This window comes from Sapajus apella, unplaced genomic scaffold (genome assembly GCF_009761245.1).
Source record: "Sapajus apella isolate SASKATOON/1434 unplaced genomic scaffold, GSC_monkey_1.0 scaffold15, whole genome shotgun sequence".
Taxonomy (NCBI): domain Eukaryota; kingdom Metazoa; phylum Chordata; class Mammalia; order Primates; family Cebidae; genus Sapajus; species Sapajus apella.
Window position 1 is genome coordinate 17,219,259 of NW_022436955.1, and position 20,527 is coordinate 17,239,785.

A 20,527-nucleotide genomic window follows, 5' to 3' on the forward strand; every position below is an offset into this window, starting at 1 on the left:
CCCAAACCTAGGGTGAGGAACCTGCTCATCCTGGGGGACTGGGACCCCCCAGAGCCCGATGGCAGCTCCTCTTGCACAGAGGGACAGATATGGCTAAGAGGACTGAAGGCCTCTTCCTGTGCCCCTCCTCCCCCCATCCCCTTTTCACCAGCTCCTAGCAAAACCCAGAAAAACAAGTCCTGCATCCTCCTCTTCCTCCCACCACCACTCCCCGAAAGAAACTTTAAAGTGTACCAGACGCATTGACTGCATTAAACACTATGAATTTTTAAGGCATGAGTTGGCAGGGTTACCATGGCTGCCTTTGCCCTGAGGGGCACACTGCCGAGGATTGATTGAAATAAATAAAACGGATTCACAATTTTCATACTTGGAAGCAGAGAGCTGGAAGGGAGGAGAGCAGAGGGGGAGGGGCAGGATGCAGTGAGATTCTGGAGCGTTCTGGACTCAAGATGAGAGGCCACTCCCTCCTCCCCCATCCTAACATTATACTGACCTTTAAAGCTGCTTTCTCTTTAAATTCCTAAAGGATCCCAGCTGTGGGGCGGGAAAGGCAGGGAGGAGGCCCTTTTCCGGTGGGAGCGGCCCAGGGCCTTCTCTGTAGTTTCTAGCCTTGGTATTAGGTTGCATCTCAGATTTATTGGCCATGAGACTCCAGCTTTCTCCTAGGAAAGCACTGGCCAATGGCCTTGGAACACTGAAGGGGAGGGATGTGGGCACCAACCAGCATCCAACGTAGAAAAGAAACAAGGGGAGTCTGGGCGAGGTGGCTCACGCCTGTAATCCCAGCACATTGGGAGGCTGAGGCATGTGGATCACTTGAGGTCAGGAGTTCAGGACCAGCCTGGCCAAAATGTCTCTACTGAAAATACAAAAATTAGCCCGGCATCATGGCACATTCCTATAATCCCAGCTAACCAGGAGGCCGAGGCAAGAGAATCGGTTGAACCCGGGAGGCGGAGGTTGCAGTGAACCAAGATTGCGCCATTGCGCTCCAGCCTGGATGGCAGAGTGAGACTCGTTCTCAAAAGAGAAAAGAAAAGAAAAACAAGGGCTCGTCTTTCTGTACATGGTCAGTGAGCCACAGGCAGCCAGGGATGGAAATGAAGGAAGGAGGCCTGGCTGCAGGGAGAAGGGAGGGGCCTCTGAGCCAGGATGCCCTGCCCTCAGCAGGCACCTGAAGCCTGTTGCCCTCCTACCAGTTTGCCCAGCCCTAAGGCCGCTTTCAGAGAGACCGTTAGAGTCCACCTACCCCACACTCTTCAGAATCAGCATCCAGCCCAGCCTCTGAGGGACCTTGAGCCAGGACTACCTGCTCAGTCACCCATGTGAGAACCCCATCCCCATCCAGAGCTGCCAACAGCCTGCCAGGGAGCGCAGCGATCGCTGACCCCATGCCCCACGACACCCCCCGACCAAAGAGCTGGGCTTGCAGCCAGGGTCCCAGCTGGGCCAGTGGGGCTAGAGAAGTGGACCCGCTGGATTGGGAGATGGGCACCACCCGGGGGTTCTGGTGCCAGACTGGAGACGCAGAGGCATGAAGAACCCGGCAGCTAGTTGCAGGGCGTGTTGGGCAGTAGGAGCCCTTCCTGTATCTGTATCCAGTGAGGCCATCTGTGTGACCCAGCCTAACAGGAGGTACCGAGTAAAATCACCCTCACTTCCGCCTCATGGGGCCACCAACAAGGCTCCATTTGGAAGGACGTCCCATCAGTGGCTCGCGAGAGTGGACAGGGTGGAGCATAGGAAAAAACTGAGGAGCTGGGGTACGCCTATGCCGCCTGGAATTTGCCAGCTGAGGCTTCTTCTGGGTCCTCTGTTCGTCATGGGGTGGGCAGCGTTGCAGGGCCAGTGAGGGCTGGAGTAGAGACAGCAGCTGGGAGCGTGCTGATCGGGAGCAGGCACCCCCAGCCTCCACACTCATTTCTCAACCTTGCCGTCTCTTTCTAGGGTTTGGGTCCAGGGTGTCTCCCCACCGGGCCAGCTGTTCTCCACGCTGCTGGTGGCTTATTGTTCGGGACAGTCAGGAATGTCAGAGACCCATGGGAGGGGATGGTCACTTCGGTCTCCACTTCCCCATAAACTTTCTTGAGTTCATCTGTTGCCCCTTCGACATCTCTGCCCATGACCCCCAGGTTGGCTCACCACAGGGGCAGGCTGCATTCACCGAGGGCCCTGGAGGCCAGTGCTGGCAGGCCAGCTGGCAGAGGGGCATTCCTGGGCCCTCAGCCTCTCCTCCTCCCCAGCCGAGCACTCACCCTAAACACCCCCACCACAGGTCAGATGCATCATCTGCTGCTGCCTTGGTCACCCTCTTAAAGAGGCTAGACCCAAGGAAGGAGGGGTGGGGAGGGCAGAGCCTGCACCCAGTGAGTGCATGGGTTCACGTCCCCAGCATCCTAAGAATCACCAGGCAGGTGGGGGTGGTGGGAGCAGCAGTGTACCCCTACTTAGTGACCAGAGCCAGAGGAGGGTCCCCAAAGGGAGCCAGCACAAGTATCCTGAGCGAACAGCCAAGGGACCTGGGAAGGATCAGCCGACAGTGAGGATGGGGAGGTGTTTCTGGCCTTGGTCACTTTGCTGGTCCTGTTTTCAGAGGGTTCAGGGACATGAGGTCATGGGAAGTCTCATGTCTTCCCCGAAGGCACATGGCGGAGTCCAGCTTCCCCTCGGCAGAGCACAGCAGGGTGCCAGAATGCCGACTCCCCAAGGAGACCCGAGCTCTGTCCTCTGCCCTCCTGGGCCTCACCCACAGCACGGGGCCCTGCTCCTACAGATACCTGGCGAAGGAGCCATTCCCCAGCTCCTCCCGAGCAGGCCCCAGCTGTCCCCAGCTTCTAATAGGCCAGGCCCTGCCCTCCCCAGGTTCCCACGATGAGTCTGTCCTGCGAGGAACCGCTCCCTCTCTCCCACTGTGAGCTGGGCATCCTTGTTCCCTGCTCCAGGCCTGCAGGAACTAACCAGGGCGGGAGAGGCCTCTGGCCACAGCCAGCTGCGCCCTGAGAGTGGTGTTTGCACAGCAGCTCTTCTGCTCTGCACGCGGCCTGGAGCAGGGGGTGTTGTGGGGTGAAGCCCCTAGGAAGTCTTGTCCTCCACACCAAGGCCTGGCTTTGCCCAAATCGGTGACCTATCTTATCCCTAGAGGAGATGCAGCATGTGGCCCCTTCCCCCAACCCAGGACAGGACAAAAGAAGACAGTGCCAGCCAGGCTCCTGGCTCCCATCCAGTCCATCCGCACCTTTCTCCCACCACCTCTTCTGCTACTGTGAGACAGGGCTCCTGCCAGCCTAGACCACATGACCTTAGAGTGTGACTGGCCAGTCTAGAGTCACCCAGACACCTGCGGCACCTACAAAGCCAGTTGGCACCTTACTACTCCTCCTGCCCATCCTGGCCCAGGTTTCACCTGAAGCAGGGGCTGTGTATGGATGCCAGGTGGTGGTTTGGGAGAGCATCTCCCACTGAGGCCTGCGGCTGTCCAGGGCTGGCGCCTGGTCTGTGCCGATGCTTGCCAGTATTAGTGATGGGAGGGACAGTGACTTGAAGGCTCACACTAGCCTGGCAGGTGTGGTGCAGCCATATCCAGGCAGACACTGCTCCAGGGCATTGGAGAGGCTGCTAGGGGACGCAGGGCCACGTCTCTCCTTCCTGGGTCCCAGCATGAGCCTTGGCCTTGGCCTTGGAGGCTGCCCCGAAAGCAATCTCCATGGGCAAGGCTGTGTGGACTCAGTTCTTAAGGAAAAGTGACCACCCCCTCTGCTGGGCTCCAGGAAGTTCTGAACAGGCTGAGGGCAGGTTGCTCCTCTGAGAGCTTCTGGTATGTTTCAGAGAAACCAAAGAGAAGCTGGTCCTGCCCCCAGCAGACCTGGAAGGGGGAGCAGCTGTCCAGGTAGCAGCCAGGAGCCCAAGATGGAGAGGCAGAGCCTCGTCCACGGGGCCCCTGGCCTGTGCGTGAAGGGCATAGCCAGCAGCACAGCCCCTGATGGGCCAAAAGCTCCATCGCCACCGAGGGAGGAGCTTTTTCCCTAAATGGCATGTGTCCCTGCCTTCCGGCCACTTCCCCCTGCCTATGCCTGAGTCACAGGCCCCCTTACTGACTCAGCCACTCCCCTGTGGACCCCTGCCCTCCTCCAGCCCTACAGTGGGCCCCCAGGGTGGCACAGGAGGTCCCCTGTGCCCTCTCAGACCCTGTTCAGGTTCCCTCCCACCCTAGCTCTCTGCCTGGCTCCCAAGCACATTCCAGGCCATTGTCTCATGACGAACAGCGTTTTCATGCGGGTGTTGGAAAATATGGGCACATGTTTAATGCTTGCAAGCTGTGCTCCACTGTTGATGCTGTGCTTGGGAGCCAGGCAGGCAGCTCAAGCTGGGCTGGGGCTCAGCAGAGAAGTGATGACGCAGCAGCCCTGCGAGGCAGCCATCTGCCAGGCCTCTGCTGGGCAGGGACAGCCCCGGTGCCCACTTACAACAGGCACTGGGGAAGCAGGGTGGGGAAGAAGAACGCAGGTTCTGGAAGTCGATTCTTCTAGGTCTGAATCCTGTTCTTCCTCCTCTGGTGAGCTGGGTCCTCTCTGCACCTCAGATTCCTCTTCTCTGCAATGGGAGCGATAACCCTGCCCAAGTTGTGTGAGGACTCGGCATGACACTGCGGGTGGAGCTCAGAGCCCAGTGCCAGGCCTGTGGCAACTCTGAGGCTACCTGTGCAGATCCCGGCGTGGACTGGGGACTGCCGTGGAGAATCGTTTCTCCCTTTCCAGCTTCCTGACTCGAGGGCCCACTTGTCACACCCTCCACCCTGAGCCTGGCCTCTAGTAAGGGCCCCATGAGCTAGCCAACACTTCTGCTGTTAATACTGTCTTCTTGCGGCTTTGCGACCCAACGATCTGGCTTTTCCTGCTCCGCAGACCTAGGGTAATCTGGCGTCAAGGCAGGATGCAGCCCTCACCTCCTTCCCAGCGGCAGGATGGGAGTCAGCCTCAGTGGAGACCTCTGCGCTGCCGGGCCCCAGAGCAGCCTCTCCAGGCTCCGCCTCCTGGGGCAGGGGTGGCTGAGCCAGCGGCTGGAGCATGGCGGGGCCTCAGTGCTGCTCTCTGTGGTGCCTGTTCCCACCTCTCCCCTCCCTTCCCCTCTTGTGGTGCTTTAATTAGAGACACTCAGAGGGAGACACCTCGCGAGGAGGCTTATGCTCCGGAGTCTCCTGGGATGAATTGCTTCCCAGGGCTCTTCGGCCAGCAAGTGTGTGCAAGAGGGAGGTCTGGGCAGGGCAGGCCAGCCAGGCCAGGGCTTGGCCTGATGAGTGACAAGGGCAAAGATGTAACATCAGGCCGCTGCTTTCCACACACCAGTGTTTGCATGGCATGAAGAGACCTGCCTGGGCCTGAGCGGAGAGGGTGGGGGTGGGGTTAGGACACCTACTGTTCTGTCCAGAAGACCCTGGGTCCTTGAAGATGCGTGCCCTGAAAGAACTAGAACTTTCTCTTAGAAGGGGCTGGTAGGAGGGGCTTGCATTCCTGACCGAGGCGTCACTGAGAGCTGAGGTTGTAGCTGAGGCTCCAAGGTCTGGAAGGAGTCTGCCACGTGCTGATGCTGGCAGAGCCTCCGGGCCAGGGCAGAGCAGGTAGCCCCTCTAGGGCCACATGCGCTTGGCGAGGTCAGGAACCGAAAAACCCAAGAGGCTAGAACACCAGGAGTGGAGGAGGGACAGCAAGAGGGAAGTTGGAAAGGACGCAGCGGGAGGTATGAGACCCTGTAGGCCGAGGAGAGGGGCTGGGTGTGTTTCAGATCCAGGAGGAAGCCATTAGCCAAGTCCCAGCAAGGAGGGAACACTCTGGTCATCACATTTTAGGATTGTTCGGTTGGTGTGTGGAGGGTGGACTGTGGGGGCGGGAGAAGCAGTATAAGGCAGATCCTGAGACGCAGGGAGATGGACCAGGCAGGAGAGGCTGACGGCCCCCCAAGGCATGGGGGTGGATGTGCAGGGCAGGGTGGCCATGTAGGTTGTCCTCCCAGGGCACGGCCCGCGTACCTGCCAGTGGACCCCACGGAGGGGCTGGGGGTCAGGATGACTGTGGTTTGGGCCTGAGCAGCTGGTGGGCAGTGCCACCATTTACTGAGGTCAGGAGGGGGTGGCAGGTCTGTGGGGACACCCAGGTTTGGTTGTGGCCCCATCGAGGTTTGAAACAGCTGTTAGGCGGCCAGGCAGGGCCTTCTACTAGGCAGGCAGCTGTTCCATGTTGAGCCCAGTAGGGGCCCAGGGCCAGAGGGCACATTCGGGAGTCATTGGTGGAGGCCACAGACCACCAAGAGGCGCAAACTAGAGAGAGAAGAGCAGACGGGCCACCCAGCACTAGGGGAGAGATGGGAGGAAAACCAGGAGAGGGCACTGTCACTGGTAGCAAGAAAAGAGTTTCCAGAAAACCCCACTATCCCTGACCTGTAACGGTCAGTATTCCCCGGCCTCTCTGAGACACCAGGAGGCCTGGGTGCCCGCCGCTCCTCGCCACCAGCCCCTTGTCCATCCCTCCCTCCGCACCCACCTCAGCCTGCCCTCACGTGGGTACCACCCTGCCCTCCACTGCGGTGGGTCCCGCCTGCCGGCCTGCATCCCTGGAGTATGCTGCCTAGCAGCAGCTCAGCTGTTGGCCCTTGTCATGGAGACGGCAGCAGCTGCCGGCGACAGGCGCTTGTGACCATTTGTCAGAACGCCCCCCTTCCTCCTGTGCCTGCCCTTCTGGAACATTTCTGTCCCACAGCCGTGGAGACAGGGCTCATGGAGGGGTCAGGGGACGGGGGAGAACAGGTGGGGTCAGGAAGCACTGTCTGGGCTCTACAGCAGGGCCAACACCTCCTGGCCTTCAGCTTGAGGCTGCCTGGCCGAAGTTTCCATCTGCGGCCAGCAGCTCTTCTGAGGCGCTGTGGCCCCACAATGGCGTCATGTGGTCAGCTAGCTGCCCTCTGAGAACTTCCCCTATTTCACAGATAGGTATTGCCCCTAATTAAGGTGGAGAAGTTGTATGAAGACCTTGAGGTCACACAGCTGGACACCAGGCTGAGGCCTTCACCTCCCACCTAACCCCAGGGAAGCCCTCAGCACAGCAGGGTCCTGGTGGCGTGTTCGGGGAGATAAAGCAGCCCTCACTGGTGCAGCCACCACCCCCACCCTGCACCTCGTTTCCATTTCTCATGGTTTCTTGCCCAGGCCTGCAGGCTCCAGCCAGGGTTAGGCTGGAATGGCCGACCTACCGTTTGCGCTTCGTGGTCCGGCGTCTTTGTTACCAAATGCTCTGGGGTTGCTTTGGGCCTGGGGGTAGGGAAGAATCTTCTAGCTGGCCCCAGAGCCGTGGCTCCGGTTCAGAGGCGTTCAGGAGGCTAGGCCCAGGTCATGCGGAGCGGAGGATGAGTCCAGCGACCTGGGAGGAGGTGGATGTGTTTGGGGCCTGCCAGTGAGAAGCACGGCTCACATCAATGAGCACCCCAGACCGCGCAGCCTCCAACGCCGTGTCAGACCTGGGGTGATGCTTCCCCGGAAATGGGACTCCGTGTCAGGCAGCGGAGCTCAGCCCCAGACAGGAGGTGGTATGGGCAGGGGTGCCATCTGCCGCCAGCCCAGCAGTCAGGAAGCGCAGTGCTGCATATCACCCTCCCACCAGCCACCCCGCCCGGCCCCACCCGGCCTGCACTCTGCTGTTGTTGGGAAGCTCCCGAATCCCTGGGACTCCAGCCGGGAAGCATTGCCCAGGCGCCCTTCCCCTGCCGGCCAGGCCTCTAAGGGCACGTGGAGAAACGGTGCAGCTTCCTCCAAGCCTGTCCTCACCACCTACTTATCACTGTGAGTGTCGTCTGCCCAGGGATCATAGGGAAACAGCTTTTCTTCATTCTCTGGGTTTCTTGTTTTCTTTTTGTATAACATGGAGGTTCCTCTTTACAAAGTCCAGTTCTTAGCCCTGCATGACTTACTAGACAAGAGACGAGAAAGAGGTCATGGCCTGGGGCCAGCGAGGTAGGCTCTGGCACTAAGTGACCATGCGACCTGGGTCAGGTCACTTTACCAGAGTCTCACCATATGTACAATGAAGAAAAAACTAAGGGTCCTAACGCTGATCACACAAGGATCTGTGCTCCAGGCAGCGGGGTATAGCCTGCACAGCACAAATCCCTGACCTGGGTGCTTTCAGGAAGAGGAGGGGGGAGCAGTAAACAGGTGACTGGTGTGTGGGAATTGGCTGGATGAAGATGCACTCTAGCAAGAGAAGAAAGGCCCACAGGGGACAGGGGTGTCTGGGCCTGGGGTGGGGGGCATTGCGCAGGCACATGGGAGCTTAGGAAGGTGACAGGGTCCCAGGACTAATTAGGGTAGCTGGAGGCGCAGCTGTTTTTCTTCTGCGGGGGAATTACTATAGCGTGAAGCACACTGGCATGGGTAGGCCCAGTGCTGGGAGGCCTGGAGGCTGGCAAAGCATTCCCCCCACCCCGCCCCCTGTACCCACAGGCCTCAGAGTTGTGGCTCCACACCAGCCTTAGGAAAGAGCAGGTTTCCCCAGGACACTGCAAAAACAAGAGGCCACCTCCCAGGCTGAGGCGCACCAGCTTCCAGTACGGCCTGTGCAGTAATCCTGCCCCGCCTGCTTTCCAGGCAGCTGTGCCTCCTGCTGAACGCAGAGAACATCTTCCACTCGATGGCAGACATCCTGCTGCGGGAGGAGGACCTCAAGTTCGCCTCAACCATGGTCCACGCCCTCAACACCATCCTGCTGACCTCCACGGAGCTCTTCCAGCTGCGGAACCAGCTGAAGGACCTGAAGACCCTGGTAGGCGGCGTCAGCGGCTCTGACCTCGGGCGTGCTCCTGCATGCCAGGGGGTACACAGTGCCAGTCTGCCCCTCGGCTGGCCCCAGGGGGCTCTCAGGGAGAAGAGGGGGTTGAAATTGGTACCTCCCCTGGTCTAGTGGGACATAGGGATCACGGGTGAGTGGCTGCACGCAGCGCTAACCACAGGTATATCATGTCACCCACACTGAGGTCTCTGCCCAAGGAAGGCTCCACACTGTATCCAGGACACCACTCCAGTCCCACTCCAGGCACTGCCCCCTTGAAAACAGAGGTTCTGCTGGCCATGGGCCCACCCCGCTGGGCAGTGCCACCCTCTCAGGGACAGGCCTCTGGGTTATAACCTTGCCAGCGAATCGGGTTAACTGTTCTCACCCTCCTCGGCCTGGTCTTTCTCCCCCAAACCTGGGCACATCTACCTCCTCAGGCATCTGTTCTAAGCCAGGGTGTCCAGTTGCTGCCCATCCGTCCCAGGCTTTGGGTCAGGACACACCAATGACTGGTCAGAGAAAACAGAGGGGACACTCACTCTCACTCCCCTAGGAATGAGGAGAGACACAGGTCCCAGGCCTCTCGTGTCCCGGCAGAGGGCGGTGGCTGCAGAGGCCGTGCAGGGACAGGCACTGTCCTGGGGGTTTCATTTCCCAGGCCCCCTGCTGGCTCAGGCCCCGCCTGCACCCTCCCCAGGAACCTTGGGGATATCCAGGCCCGTGTCTGGGGGTATCTGGGGCCAAGTGGCTCCTATGATCCAGGCCACAGCCCTGCCTCCTCCTGTGGTTCCTTCCAGACATTCGCAGAGTCCTTAAGAATTTTCCTCAGGGGCAGGGGCTCCCCCAAGTGTGGGCTTGGCTCCTGGGCAGTCTCCAAGTGTTTAAGGCGGCCTGCAGAACGGGGAGGAGATGGCATTTGAGGGTACTTCCTCCCTTCCTTGCCCACTCCCCCATCGCCCTCCCAGCCCCGTGGGGCTCCAGGACCACAGAGTTCTAGTGGGGACAGTTACTGTGATTTTGCCAAGAGCAGACCTGCCAGCACAAAGGACAGCCACTCCCAGCCAGGCCCTTGCAGCCACCACATGGCTCTGGGACCCAGAGGTAATAACAGGGTCTGCTGAGGAACTGTCAGTGTTTCCTTTGTGACGGCTCGTTCCCAGCAGGGCTGCCAAACGGCTGGGGTGCTGAGCTGGCTCCGGCCGCCTCCCCACCGAGGCCCCTGGGGCTCAGACCTGTGACCTTGCCTCAGGACCCCCATGGACCAGGAGGGGACAAGGATTAGGGGTCCATCACGGCTCATGCCTCTTCCCTCACAGGAGAGCCAGAATCTGTTCTGCTGCCTGTACCGCTCCTGGTGCCACAACCCAGTCACCACGGTGTCCCTCTGCTTCCTCACCCAGAACTACCGGCACGCCTATGACCTCATCCAGAAGTTGTATCCTTCCTGTCGCTGTTGGGGTTGGGCCACTGAGGGGCAGGAAGGGGCCGTGTGCCCCGTTTGCACCCAACAGGTGGGCCCAAGTGCCATCCTCTCCCCCCGCCTCCACCCAGCCTCAGGGCTTGTGACCTCAGGGCTGCCAGGATGTTGAGAGGGAAGGGATGTATTTGGGAGAGTGAGGTTGGCAGCAAGGAGGGACTCCTGGAGGGGAGCTGGCCCGAGGAAACCCTGTGGACTGGGATTGGGACTGAGTAGGCCCAGCCCGGCAGGTTCCAGCCGGTGATGCTGAGCAATCTTGCTGGGATAAGAGAGAACCCCAGCTCCTTCCCTGGGGAGAAGGTGGCTGCCTTCATTGCTCATTGTAGTTCTTTCTGGGCCTGGTTTGGGGCTGGGGGAGAAGGCCTGGAGGTGGGGATGTGGGTGGATGGCTGGGGCAGGCGTTTGTGTGCCTGCAGGCACCAGCCCAGGCATGGGCGCCCAGGCGTGGGCCCCCAGGGGCTGTAGAGCTAGAGCCCAACAGGCTTAAGGATGACGCAGTGGGGAGAAGCAGGCTGGGTGGAGGCCTCCAGAACGGGAGGCACCCATGCTCACCTCAGCACCACGTTCCTCAAAAGGCATCAGGGTTAGATGGGATGGTTTGTTCTGTTTTTGAGGCAGTCTCGCTTTGTCACCCACTGGAGTGCAGTGGGCTATCTCGCCTCACTGCAGCCTCCACCTCCCGGTTCAAGCAGTTCTCATGCCTCTGCCTCCTGAGTAGCTGGGATTACAGGCGTAATACCACCCCAGCTCATTTTTGTATTTTTAGTAGAGACGGGGTCTCACCATATTGGCCAGGCTTGTCTCAAACTCCTGACCTCAAGCGATCTGCCTGCCTCGGCCTCCCAAAGTTCTGGGATGGCAGGTGTGAGCCACCGCTCCTGGATTTTTTTTTTTTTAAATACTGAGAGGCAAACCAGCCTCATCCATGGGTGCCTGACATGCAACCCAGGATTGGAGTGTGATTTCAAAGACAACATGACCAGCCAGGAGGTGTGAGTAAGGAAGAGAAGGGGCCAGGAGGTGCTTCAGTGTGGGGCAAGGTGTGGCCCTGCCTGGCTTCCTGCAGGGTGCCCACTTCCCTTCTACAACCTGGGTTTGCCCCTCTCAGCCACTGCTGTGACCCAAGGACTGGCAGACCACTGCCCAGTGCCACAAGCCTGCTGTAGCCCTAGTGAAGCCCTGCTGGCAGGAAAGGAGAGAGACCTTCCTGCCTGGCCCTCCCCCAACGGGCTGCAGCCCTGTGATAAGAGCCTCCCCAAGCCTGGAGAGTGTGGAGGAGATAGCTGCTGGAGCGGAACCTGAGCTCCCGAAAGGGGGGTTCCATTTAGGACAGAAAGGCAGGAGCAGGGAAGAGACTGGTGTCCTTTGTGCACCAAATCCTGCTTCTCAAGAACCAGGCTCTGTGTACAAGAAGCCAGGTGCGGGTGGGGAGGGCGCATGGTGCTCTGAGCTACAGCTGTACTGGCCCAGCAGTCAGACTTTCCTTGACTGCACACCCAGTGGGGACCTGGAGGTCACCGTGGACTTCCTCGCGGAGGTGGACAAGCTGGTGCAGCTGATCGAGTGCCCCATCTTCACGTGTAAGAACAACCTCCCACCATGCTTCATGCCATGAGCCCAGGGCAGGCCTGGAGTTGGGGTGGGTGGAGCCAACCTCCAGTTGGTCTCTCTTGGCTGGGGAGGGAGGATGAGCAGTCATCCCAGGGAAGCTTCTGGACTGTGGAGAATCTGAGACTGGGGGCTGCAATGTCACTCACGCCTATAATCCCAGCATTTTGGGAGGCTGAGACTGGAGCATCTCTTGGGGCCAAGAGTTCAAGACCAGCCTTGGCACCACAGTGAGCTCTCATCTCCACAAAAATTTTTTTTAAATTAGCCAGGCGTGATAGTGCATGCCTACAGTCATTGCTACTCAGAAGGCTGAGTGAGGTAGGAGAATCACTTGTGCCCAGGACATGGAAACTGCAGTGACCTGTGACTGCACCACTGCACTCCAACCTAGGTGCTAGAGCAAGACCCTGTCTCAAAAAAAAAAAAGACTGGATGACAGGACTGTGAGCCCAGGCCAAGCAGGGCAGGGGCACATGGCATCAGAACCCGGGTCCTGCCTGTGTCCCTCAAGGTAGGTCTTTGGGTGTGGTCCAGCCCTGACAGCAGAACCCCCCTTGAAGGCTGCCCGTGAGCTGTCCCCAGCCACCCCTCCGAGCCTGCTGCCTCTGCCCTGGCACTCTGAAGTTGTGGGTCACCCTGGGCCCCTCTGCAGGTGCCTGTTTGCCCAAGAGCCATGCCGGCACCTCTCTGAAAGAAGAGTTGGCATTTGCTGGGAGGCAGTGGGCAGGAGCTGCCTGCTTAGTAACACCCAGGCTGAATGTGCAAAAGTGGCAGCTGGCTGGGGCAAGCACAGCTCTTGGCACCTCAGCATACACATTTTGAATGACGCTCGTGTGTTTATAATGTGCAGAGAAGCCAGGAGGCCGCCCTGCTGTTGGCCACTTTCCCTGCCAAGCTGGCCACCCGGACCTCTGGCACTGTCTGGCAGCGTCTCTGACCCGCCTGGCCTAAACCCATCAGCCTGAGCCCTGGGGCCCAAAGTGAATGCAGAGGCTGAAAAACGCCCCCTTCCCATCCCCTACTGACCCCATTCAAAGGGCAGCTTGGCCAGGAAGCAGGGTGCTGTGGGGACTGATGCCCTGGAGACAGAGGGCAGAAGGGAGACCCCACTCTCAGCAGAGTGCACGAAAGCCTGTCCCAGGTGTGCTCAGCCTGACATTTCACTTCCCCTAGGGCCTCCCAGGGATATAGGTGCCCAGGCAGCCACCTGAGGTCAGGTCCTAAGACGACCCTGCTCCCGCTGCTGGTCTGTCTGTCCTGACTCATCTCTCCAGTTATACATTCTTAGCATTCCAGAAGCATCCCTGGGATGAATGCCCTCCCTCCCTAACCCTGGAGGAACTCCAGCACCTTCTCCTCAAGCCCAGGGCTTTGCCGGGACAGAGTGGCAGAAGAGGCACACCCTGGTCTCGCCCAGCACCATCCCAGCCCTGAGTTGCCTGGATCCTGGAGGTGGCTGGTTTGGCCATAGGCAGTGCCCACTTCCCCAAGGCCCAAAGGGAAGAAAGGACTAGAAACAGGCTGACACTTCTGCAGGGGCAGCCAGGCCTGGGTAGAACACCCCTGGTGGTGGGGGTCTCCTCTGGAGGGTTCCAGGAGGCCTCCATTCCTCGGCTCCCTGTGTCAGCGGGACACCCTGGGTGGCTGCTGCAGGGGCGACACATCCTCAAACAATGATTGGACTGGGCCTAGGGACACAAGAAGGTAGAAGCCAGTGATTCTCCCGGCTCACGGGAGAGAAGTGAGAGCACCTTATCAATCCTCCCCCGTGGGCCCTGGGGAAGCCAGGACTATCTTGTGGTACAGCCAGCCATCAGTGGGGTCCGTGTAGCAGCATGGGCTGGAGTGTGCTGGGCAGTCCCCTGGTTGTGTCTCTTTCCCCCTGGCAGGGTGGTGCTAAGGCTGGCATGCGAGCCAGAGCCCCAGAAGCACCTCCCAGACGCTCTGGGGCTTTGGTGTGTGTCTCGCTACACACAAAAGTGTTTTTCCATCCTGCCCTCCCTTAAAGCTGTCCTAATCCACCGTCTTTCTCTCCAGCACACCCTATTTATAGCTCTCCCGTGCTGGCACGTGCAGCGCCGACTGGAGAATCTGTTACACTACGGGCCCTGAGCCCTCCTATCACCAGGGAGGCAGCTGAGCGGGGGGGCGGGAACAGACCAGGCCCCACAGCGCGTCTGGGGGTTGTCAGGCTGAGGTGACTGTTGGAAAGATTAGACAGGCAGGTGGACAGGTAGAAAGGAAGATGAGATCATGGAAACGGCTGGGACACTCCTGGCGGAGGTGGGGGCAGTGCCACTGGCTGTGAAGGAGCGCCCCCTCCTCCTGCCGGAAGCCATGGCCACCTGGCTGGGCCTACGCAGCTCGGTCTTTGGGCACCATGGTCCCAGTGTCCCTGGCCAGGTGGAGCCAGGGACTGTAGGTTGGGCATGTTCCAAAGCAGTGCCAGGTCGCTGATCCCTGCCCTCTGCCCACCCCAGATCTGCGCCTGCAGCTGCTAGACGTGAAGAACAACCCCTACCTGATCAAGGCCCTCTACGGCCTGCTCATGCTCCTGCCACAGAGCAGCGCCTTCCAGCTGCTCTCGCACCGGCTCCAGTGTGTGCCCAACCCCGAGCTGCTGCAGACAGAGTGAGTGCCCCCGCCATCCGTCCCCGTCCCCCTCCCCCAGCCAGGACAGGCCCAGAGGAGCTTGGTGAGGAAGGGCTGTCCTGGGGGCTGCCGAGGCCTCCCTTACTTCAGCATCCCACCCCTTTTGTCACTGTGGCCACCATTCCCCCGCAGCCACTTGCCCTCATGTCCACATCAGAGCACTAGGCCAGGGATTCTGAGAGTTTTCACACAGTGGCAGCACCTCCAAGCAATCAATCAATCAGGGTCGAGCCAAGTAAGGCGGAGCAATACCTAAAAACTCTGAGGGCAGCTGGGTGCCGTGGCTCACGCCTGTAATCCCAACACTTTGGGAGGCAGAGGCAAGTGGATCACCTGAGGTCCAGAGTTCAAGACCAGTCTGAGCAACATGGAGAAGCCCCATCTCTCCTAAAAATACAGAATTAGCCAGGTGTAATAGCACATGCCTGTAATCCCAGCTACTTGGGAGGCTGAGGCAGGACAATCACTTGAACCTGGGAGGTGGAGTTTGCGGTGAGCCATGAAGCCACTGTACTCCAGCCTAGGCAACAAGAGTGAAACTGTCTCCAAAAAAAAAAAAAAAGGTGGCAGCGGGGGCCAGGCGTGGTGGTTCATACCTATAATCCCAACACTTTGGGAGGCCAAGGTGGGCAAATCATGAGGTCAGGAATTCAAAACCAGCCTGGCCAACATGGTGAAACCTGTCTCTACTAAAAATACAAAAAAATTAGCTGGGCATGGTGGCACGTGCCTGTAATCCCAGCTACTGGGGAGGCGGAGGTTGCAGTGAGCCAAGATCACGCCACTGCATTCCAGCCTGGTGACAGTGTGAGAGTCTGTCTCAAAAAAAAAATCATCTGTGAGGGCATCTGGAGTGACCTAGTCAGAGGACCCTGGAGAGAAACTCGGGGCATGGGGAGGAGTTCCTGCCTCAGCTTAGAGATGGGGGCCGCAGTGGCCATCAAGCAAGAGAGGGCCCTGTCCTGGGCACTTACCAGGCTTCATGTAGCCCCTCCCCACCCTGTCTGTGGCAGAGGCTCAACCCTGGGACACTGGGAGACCTCAGCATTGCTGAGACCTTCTCAGTCACCTCCTGGGTGGGGTGGGAGGCAGGGGTGCACTTAACGCTCCCCTGCTCAGGTCCTGCCTGTGGAAGGAACAGGTCCTAGGCACCCCTTCACCGAGAGGCCAGCGTGGCAGCCTCTGGGCAGAGGGGTGCCGGCTCCCACCCTGAACCCACGGCTGGCCCCTACCCCAGAGCCTGTAGGACTGTGTCTATATTTGGTAACCCTTGGAGGCTTTGCCTCATCCACAGGCATTTGGCATCCGAGATGGAAAATTTCACTTGTCAGGTTGCCATGGAAACCAGCAGAGCCACTGAGAAGATTTACGCTGAATGGAGTGCGCCCAGCTTGCATCAGATGCCCTGTGTGTCTAGAATTCCCTCCCAGGCTGTTAGCGCCACTCAGCAGGCCTGGCGCCTTGCTCCAGCAAAGGGCCTTGGGCGCTCACCCTTGCAACAGACGCAGGCAGCCTTCAGAAAGGCCTGCCCGGAGCCCCTATGCCCTCCACACTGGTGGACATCGGCTCCCACTGCCCCTCCCACCCAGACTGGCCCTGCGATGGCTGAGTGTAGGGCACCTAATAGGCCCTCCACCCCAGGCTAGCTGGAGAGGCTGAACCACCAGAAACTGGCCCCCCTAGCCAGACAGGCCCCTGCTTTCCCTGCCCCTTCTCCAGAAGGCAGTGCTCTGCCGTGGCAGGACTAGGCCTTCCCAGCTGTCCAGGGTGCTGCCAGGTGGAGATATCACGTGACGCAGGGTCAGCCATGGAGTGGGGCACTCATGTTGGTTCCTGTGACCAGAGTGTTGCCAGCTCTGGAGACTCCGAAAGAGGCCCAGAAGCCACACTGCCTCGCTGGGCCCAGCCTCTGCCTCGGCCCTTCCAATGCCTCATAGTGTCAGAGCCGCCTTGGCAGGCACCAGGAAGGAAAGGTGTAGCCGGAGGCAGGGAGGGCTGCTCCCCTCTGACCTCCGGTCTCCAAGTGGGAACCATCCTGGCTTCCTGGGAGGCTTCTCAGGCTCTGCGTGCTGAGCTCCTCTTGTGAGGGCAGCAGAGGCTCAGAGCAGTTGTACCCCTCCCCATCTCCCCAAACCAGGGTAGGACAAGCTTGCAGAGGGCAGCTGGGAAGGCAGCCAGCTCAAGGCTTTCCTCAGAATCTCCCACGGTCAGAGTCAGGGAATTCTAGAGCCAAGGGGTTGAGGCTTCTGGGTAGAAGATTCTGAGGGTCAGTGGATGGTTTGCAGGCCTAGAGTAGGATCTGGTGTGAGCTCTGCCAAGGATTCACTATGTGGCCTCCAGGAAGCCCACTGCCCTCTCTGGGCTCTTGGTTACTTGGTCAGTAAATGCACATTTGGACTAAATGGGTGTGTGAGGCACCCCATAGCCTTCAAGCCCCTGGCCCCCCCAGCCTTTCTTTGCAAGGACCTAGGGTGAGCTACCATAGATAGGGGCACAGGAGCAGTGGGCATGCCAGGGGCCTCCAGAACAGCTGTGGGAGGGGTCAGATTGCAGGGTGAGGCCCGGAGGACAGTTCACATCCTGGGAACAGAGCTGAGGACAGTCCCAGCCCTGGAGGGCCAGGCAGCTGGCAGACCAGGTGGTGGTGCAGGGCAGGCCTTGCAGTCAGGAACAGCTGGGGGAAGTTTGTGCACTCCTCGCCCCCATCCCTGGTTCTGTGCGCTCCAGGCACCATCAGGGCCCTGGGGACCACAGCTCCCCCACCCCCTGTCTTCTGGGCCACTCCCCAGGGACTGTCTCCTCAGTGAAGCAGGAGGGAACCTCTAAGAAAAAGCTGGCAACACATGCATGGATGGGATGGCAGGAACGAGAGTCCAGGACTCCCCTGACTGCTGCAGGCTGGCTGACCTCAGCCTCGGTACCCAAGGGTGGTTATGAACCTACAGAGGACATGCAGGGCCTGAGAGTGGCCATGGCTGTGCCTCCGTGCTCAGCAGCTCAGGCGGTGTTTCCCACCCCCAGGGACACAGCCCACCTTGCTCCCAAGACTTCCAGCCAGGAAGGGTCTTCCCATCACAGGGAGCAGGACTTCTTGCCACGCTAAGGACCCAGGGAGCAGATATGGCCCACTCTTCCCACCCCCGCCACCCCAATGCCCATCTCCCCAGGTTTGCTGTCCAGTGCTAGAAGCATCTCCCTAAGGTCCCCAAGCTCCCCTAACCTAAGGCCTGGGCTTGCCAGGAGTATCATGGGGGAGCAGCACACAGACCCATAGGTGCTCCCTATCAGAAGACACACGTTAGGGTCATACCTGTGGCCTTGGCCTAAGTGGATTAGAGGAGCATCCGGCCACACCCTGGACTTAGTGCTCCAAGCTCCAGGGTGTCCCTTCTCAGAAGTCCAGGCCGCTGTTGGAGCAGTGCCACCTGGGCCCCAGGGTTACTGGGCCTGGAAGGTCCCTTCCCAAGAGCAACCACAGCCTGGCCCTCTAGAGTGGGTCCCAGCTGGCTGCTTTTGATCTTTGTTCAACTAACGTCAGCAAGCCCCGCTCAGGAGGCAGGAGTGGCAGGCCTAGAAAAGCAGCAGCCACAGACACGTCCAAGACGATGTGTTCTGCTGTGCATCTTCAGCTGGGAGGCGGGACGGGAACAGGTGTGGGCAGGCAGAGCTGAGCAGGGTTGCAGGAGGCTGCCTCCGGGCCCCAGATGGCATCTCGACTGTTGGAAGAGTCCCCCTGCCCCGGTCCTACCCAGCAGGCTGGCAGACCATCAGAGGCAACTGTCAGGCTCTGGCCGTCGGTTCTTCCTGCTGGATTGAACTCATTGCCAAGGGTATGTTTTAGGGGAGCTCCATTGTGTCTCCCCAAAATTACCTCCTTTATTTCCACCCTCAAGCTACTGGGCCCCAGCTGGCTTCATGTCGGGGGGGCAGACCTATAGCCACAGTGGCCCCCGCCAGGCACGTAGGCTGGGGCTGGACACCAGGCAAAGCTCTTACACGTCGTATCAAGGCATGTTGGCAGCCACCCCAGGGATGCACCTGAGGTAGCCCGCTCTTTGCAGATGAGGAAACAGTCACATGCCCATGTGACACTGCTAGGAAGCGGTGGAGTTAGGGTTGAGTCCAGGTCTGTCTAGCTCCTGTGCTCTGCCATTGCCTGTACCACCCCCCATATTGGCATCTTCATGAACATGAAGCCCCTAAGATTCTCAACTAAGCAGCCCACAGTCTTCCTGAAACCCCTTGCCAAGGCCACCAGCCTCAGGGCCTGGAAGTAGATACTACCTACCCCACACAGATCTGCTCCTCCAAAACTGTGAGGCCAAAGAGAGGGAGTAGACCATTTCCTAAGACGTTGCTGGAGGGTGAGTAGGAATCGGACAGGACCCTGCAGGGATCTTGTCCCCAGGGGCAAGCTAAGCACTGGGCTGGTCGGGGACAGCAAGGCTACCGCACTGCAGGATTATAGAGAGCACCGTGCACACTAGTTATGCAGTGCACAACCTGTGTTGCTGTACAGAGCAACTGGAGAGGGTCGCAGCAACAGGAATGGAGGCGCGCTAGGCATGTCCAGTGGTGAGACCAGCATCCCTCCCCCCAGGGACAGTGAGTGACTGCAGGCACAGGGCCCCAACCCTCAAAAACAAATATCCTGCCAAGTGGAGGGCCCAGCAGAGGCTCTTCAGCAATCCCCATTTTCCCCAGTCGGGCCAGGCTGCCACCTCCCCCTTCTCCCCCGACCCTGTTCCAGGCCCCAGCTGGCTTCCTGGCTGGCTGCTGGCCCTGGCTTTCACCCCAAAGGGAGCCACTCGTAAACAGGAAATGCTTCCCAATGCGATGCCTGCTCTGGGCGCCATCGCAGCCCACAGGCCAAGGGCAACAGCCAAGCAACAATGTGGGCTGTACCCACCAACTGCGGAAGAGGGGGATGCTCAGGGGCTTCCCAGCTCTGGGGATGGCTGTGGAGGAAGAGTTGCCAGGTCTGAGACAGATGCCCAGAAGCCGAGTCCACCAGCCTGCAGCTCTGCCTCTGACCCCACTGACCTCTAGCAGCCACCCCCGTGTGAGCCAATCCCCTGACTCTGAGCATTTCTGCTCCCTCTTCCCAGAGACAGTCTAAAGGCAGCCCCCAAGTCCCAGAAAGCCGACTCCCCCAACATCGACTACGCAGAGCTGCTGCAGCACTTTGAGAAGGTCCAGAACAAGCACCTGGAAGTGCGGCACCAGCGGAGCGGGCGTGGGGATCACCTGGACCGGAGGGTTGTCCTCTGACCGGCCCGACATGGAGGAGGGCCTGCCGAGTGGTCCTATGAAGCACTCAGGGTTGTCACGCCCTCCCAAGGAACTCAAGGACCTGACTCTCAGGACCAAGGCTGGGTCTGCCAGCCCAGGGCAGTGTGGGGACCAGAGGCTGCTCTGTCTGCCCAAGCTCGTCTCAGAGCCCAGCTCACAGGCCTCCAGTGCTGTCGGCTGCATCCTGGCATTCACATGGAGCTGGCTGCCCACCTTGCAGGGGGCTACAACCTCAGACACCACCCATCCTGTGGAATCAAACTCTTTCTAATACCCTCTTGGAAAAAGAGCTTGGCCTCCCCCGCACACCAGAGCTCTGGCCTTGTGTGTATATGTATACATACGTGAACACATGCCTGTATGTGTGTGTGCTTGTATGCACATAGGCACCAGCACAAAGATCTGAATGATGCACCCCACACCCACCCCAATAAAGAACAGAAAACCCTCAACCCAAGGTTGCCTGCTCCTTCCCAGCTGACACCTGCAGCTGACCCGGAGCCTCACCCTGTCTTGGAGATGGGGTCTCAGGATGGCCCCAAGGGTAACTGGTTGCCCCAGGGCCTGTTCCCCTACTCAACCTGAGTGGGGCCATGGGCCTAGAGCCTAGGTCTCCACTTCTGGAACCTGCACCTTCCTAGACAGTGCCACGCTCAACCTACCCTGGAATCCTGAAACC

At 59.5% G+C, this 20,527-nt stretch overlaps 1 protein-coding gene across 1 annotated transcript in view; it reads left to right on the top strand.

Annotated features, from left to right (window-relative positions):
- VAC14 (VAC14 component of PIKFYVE complex) overlaps positions 1-20,300 on the top strand; it is a 124,229-nt gene extending 103,929 nt beyond the window's left edge. The window contains exons 15-19 of the mRNA XM_032284420.1: positions 8,633-8,807; positions 10,133-10,251; positions 11,794-11,873; positions 14,385-14,535; positions 19,665-20,300. Of these exons, the coding sequence (XP_032140311.1) occupies positions 8,633-8,807; positions 10,133-10,251; positions 11,794-11,873; positions 14,385-14,535; positions 19,665-19,827 (688 nt within the window). The 3' untranslated portion in view covers positions 19,828-20,300. The remainder of the gene's footprint in view (positions 1-8,632; positions 8,808-10,132; positions 10,252-11,793; positions 11,874-14,384; positions 14,536-19,664) is intronic.
- The last annotated feature ends 227 nt before the right edge of the window (positions 20,301-20,527 follow it).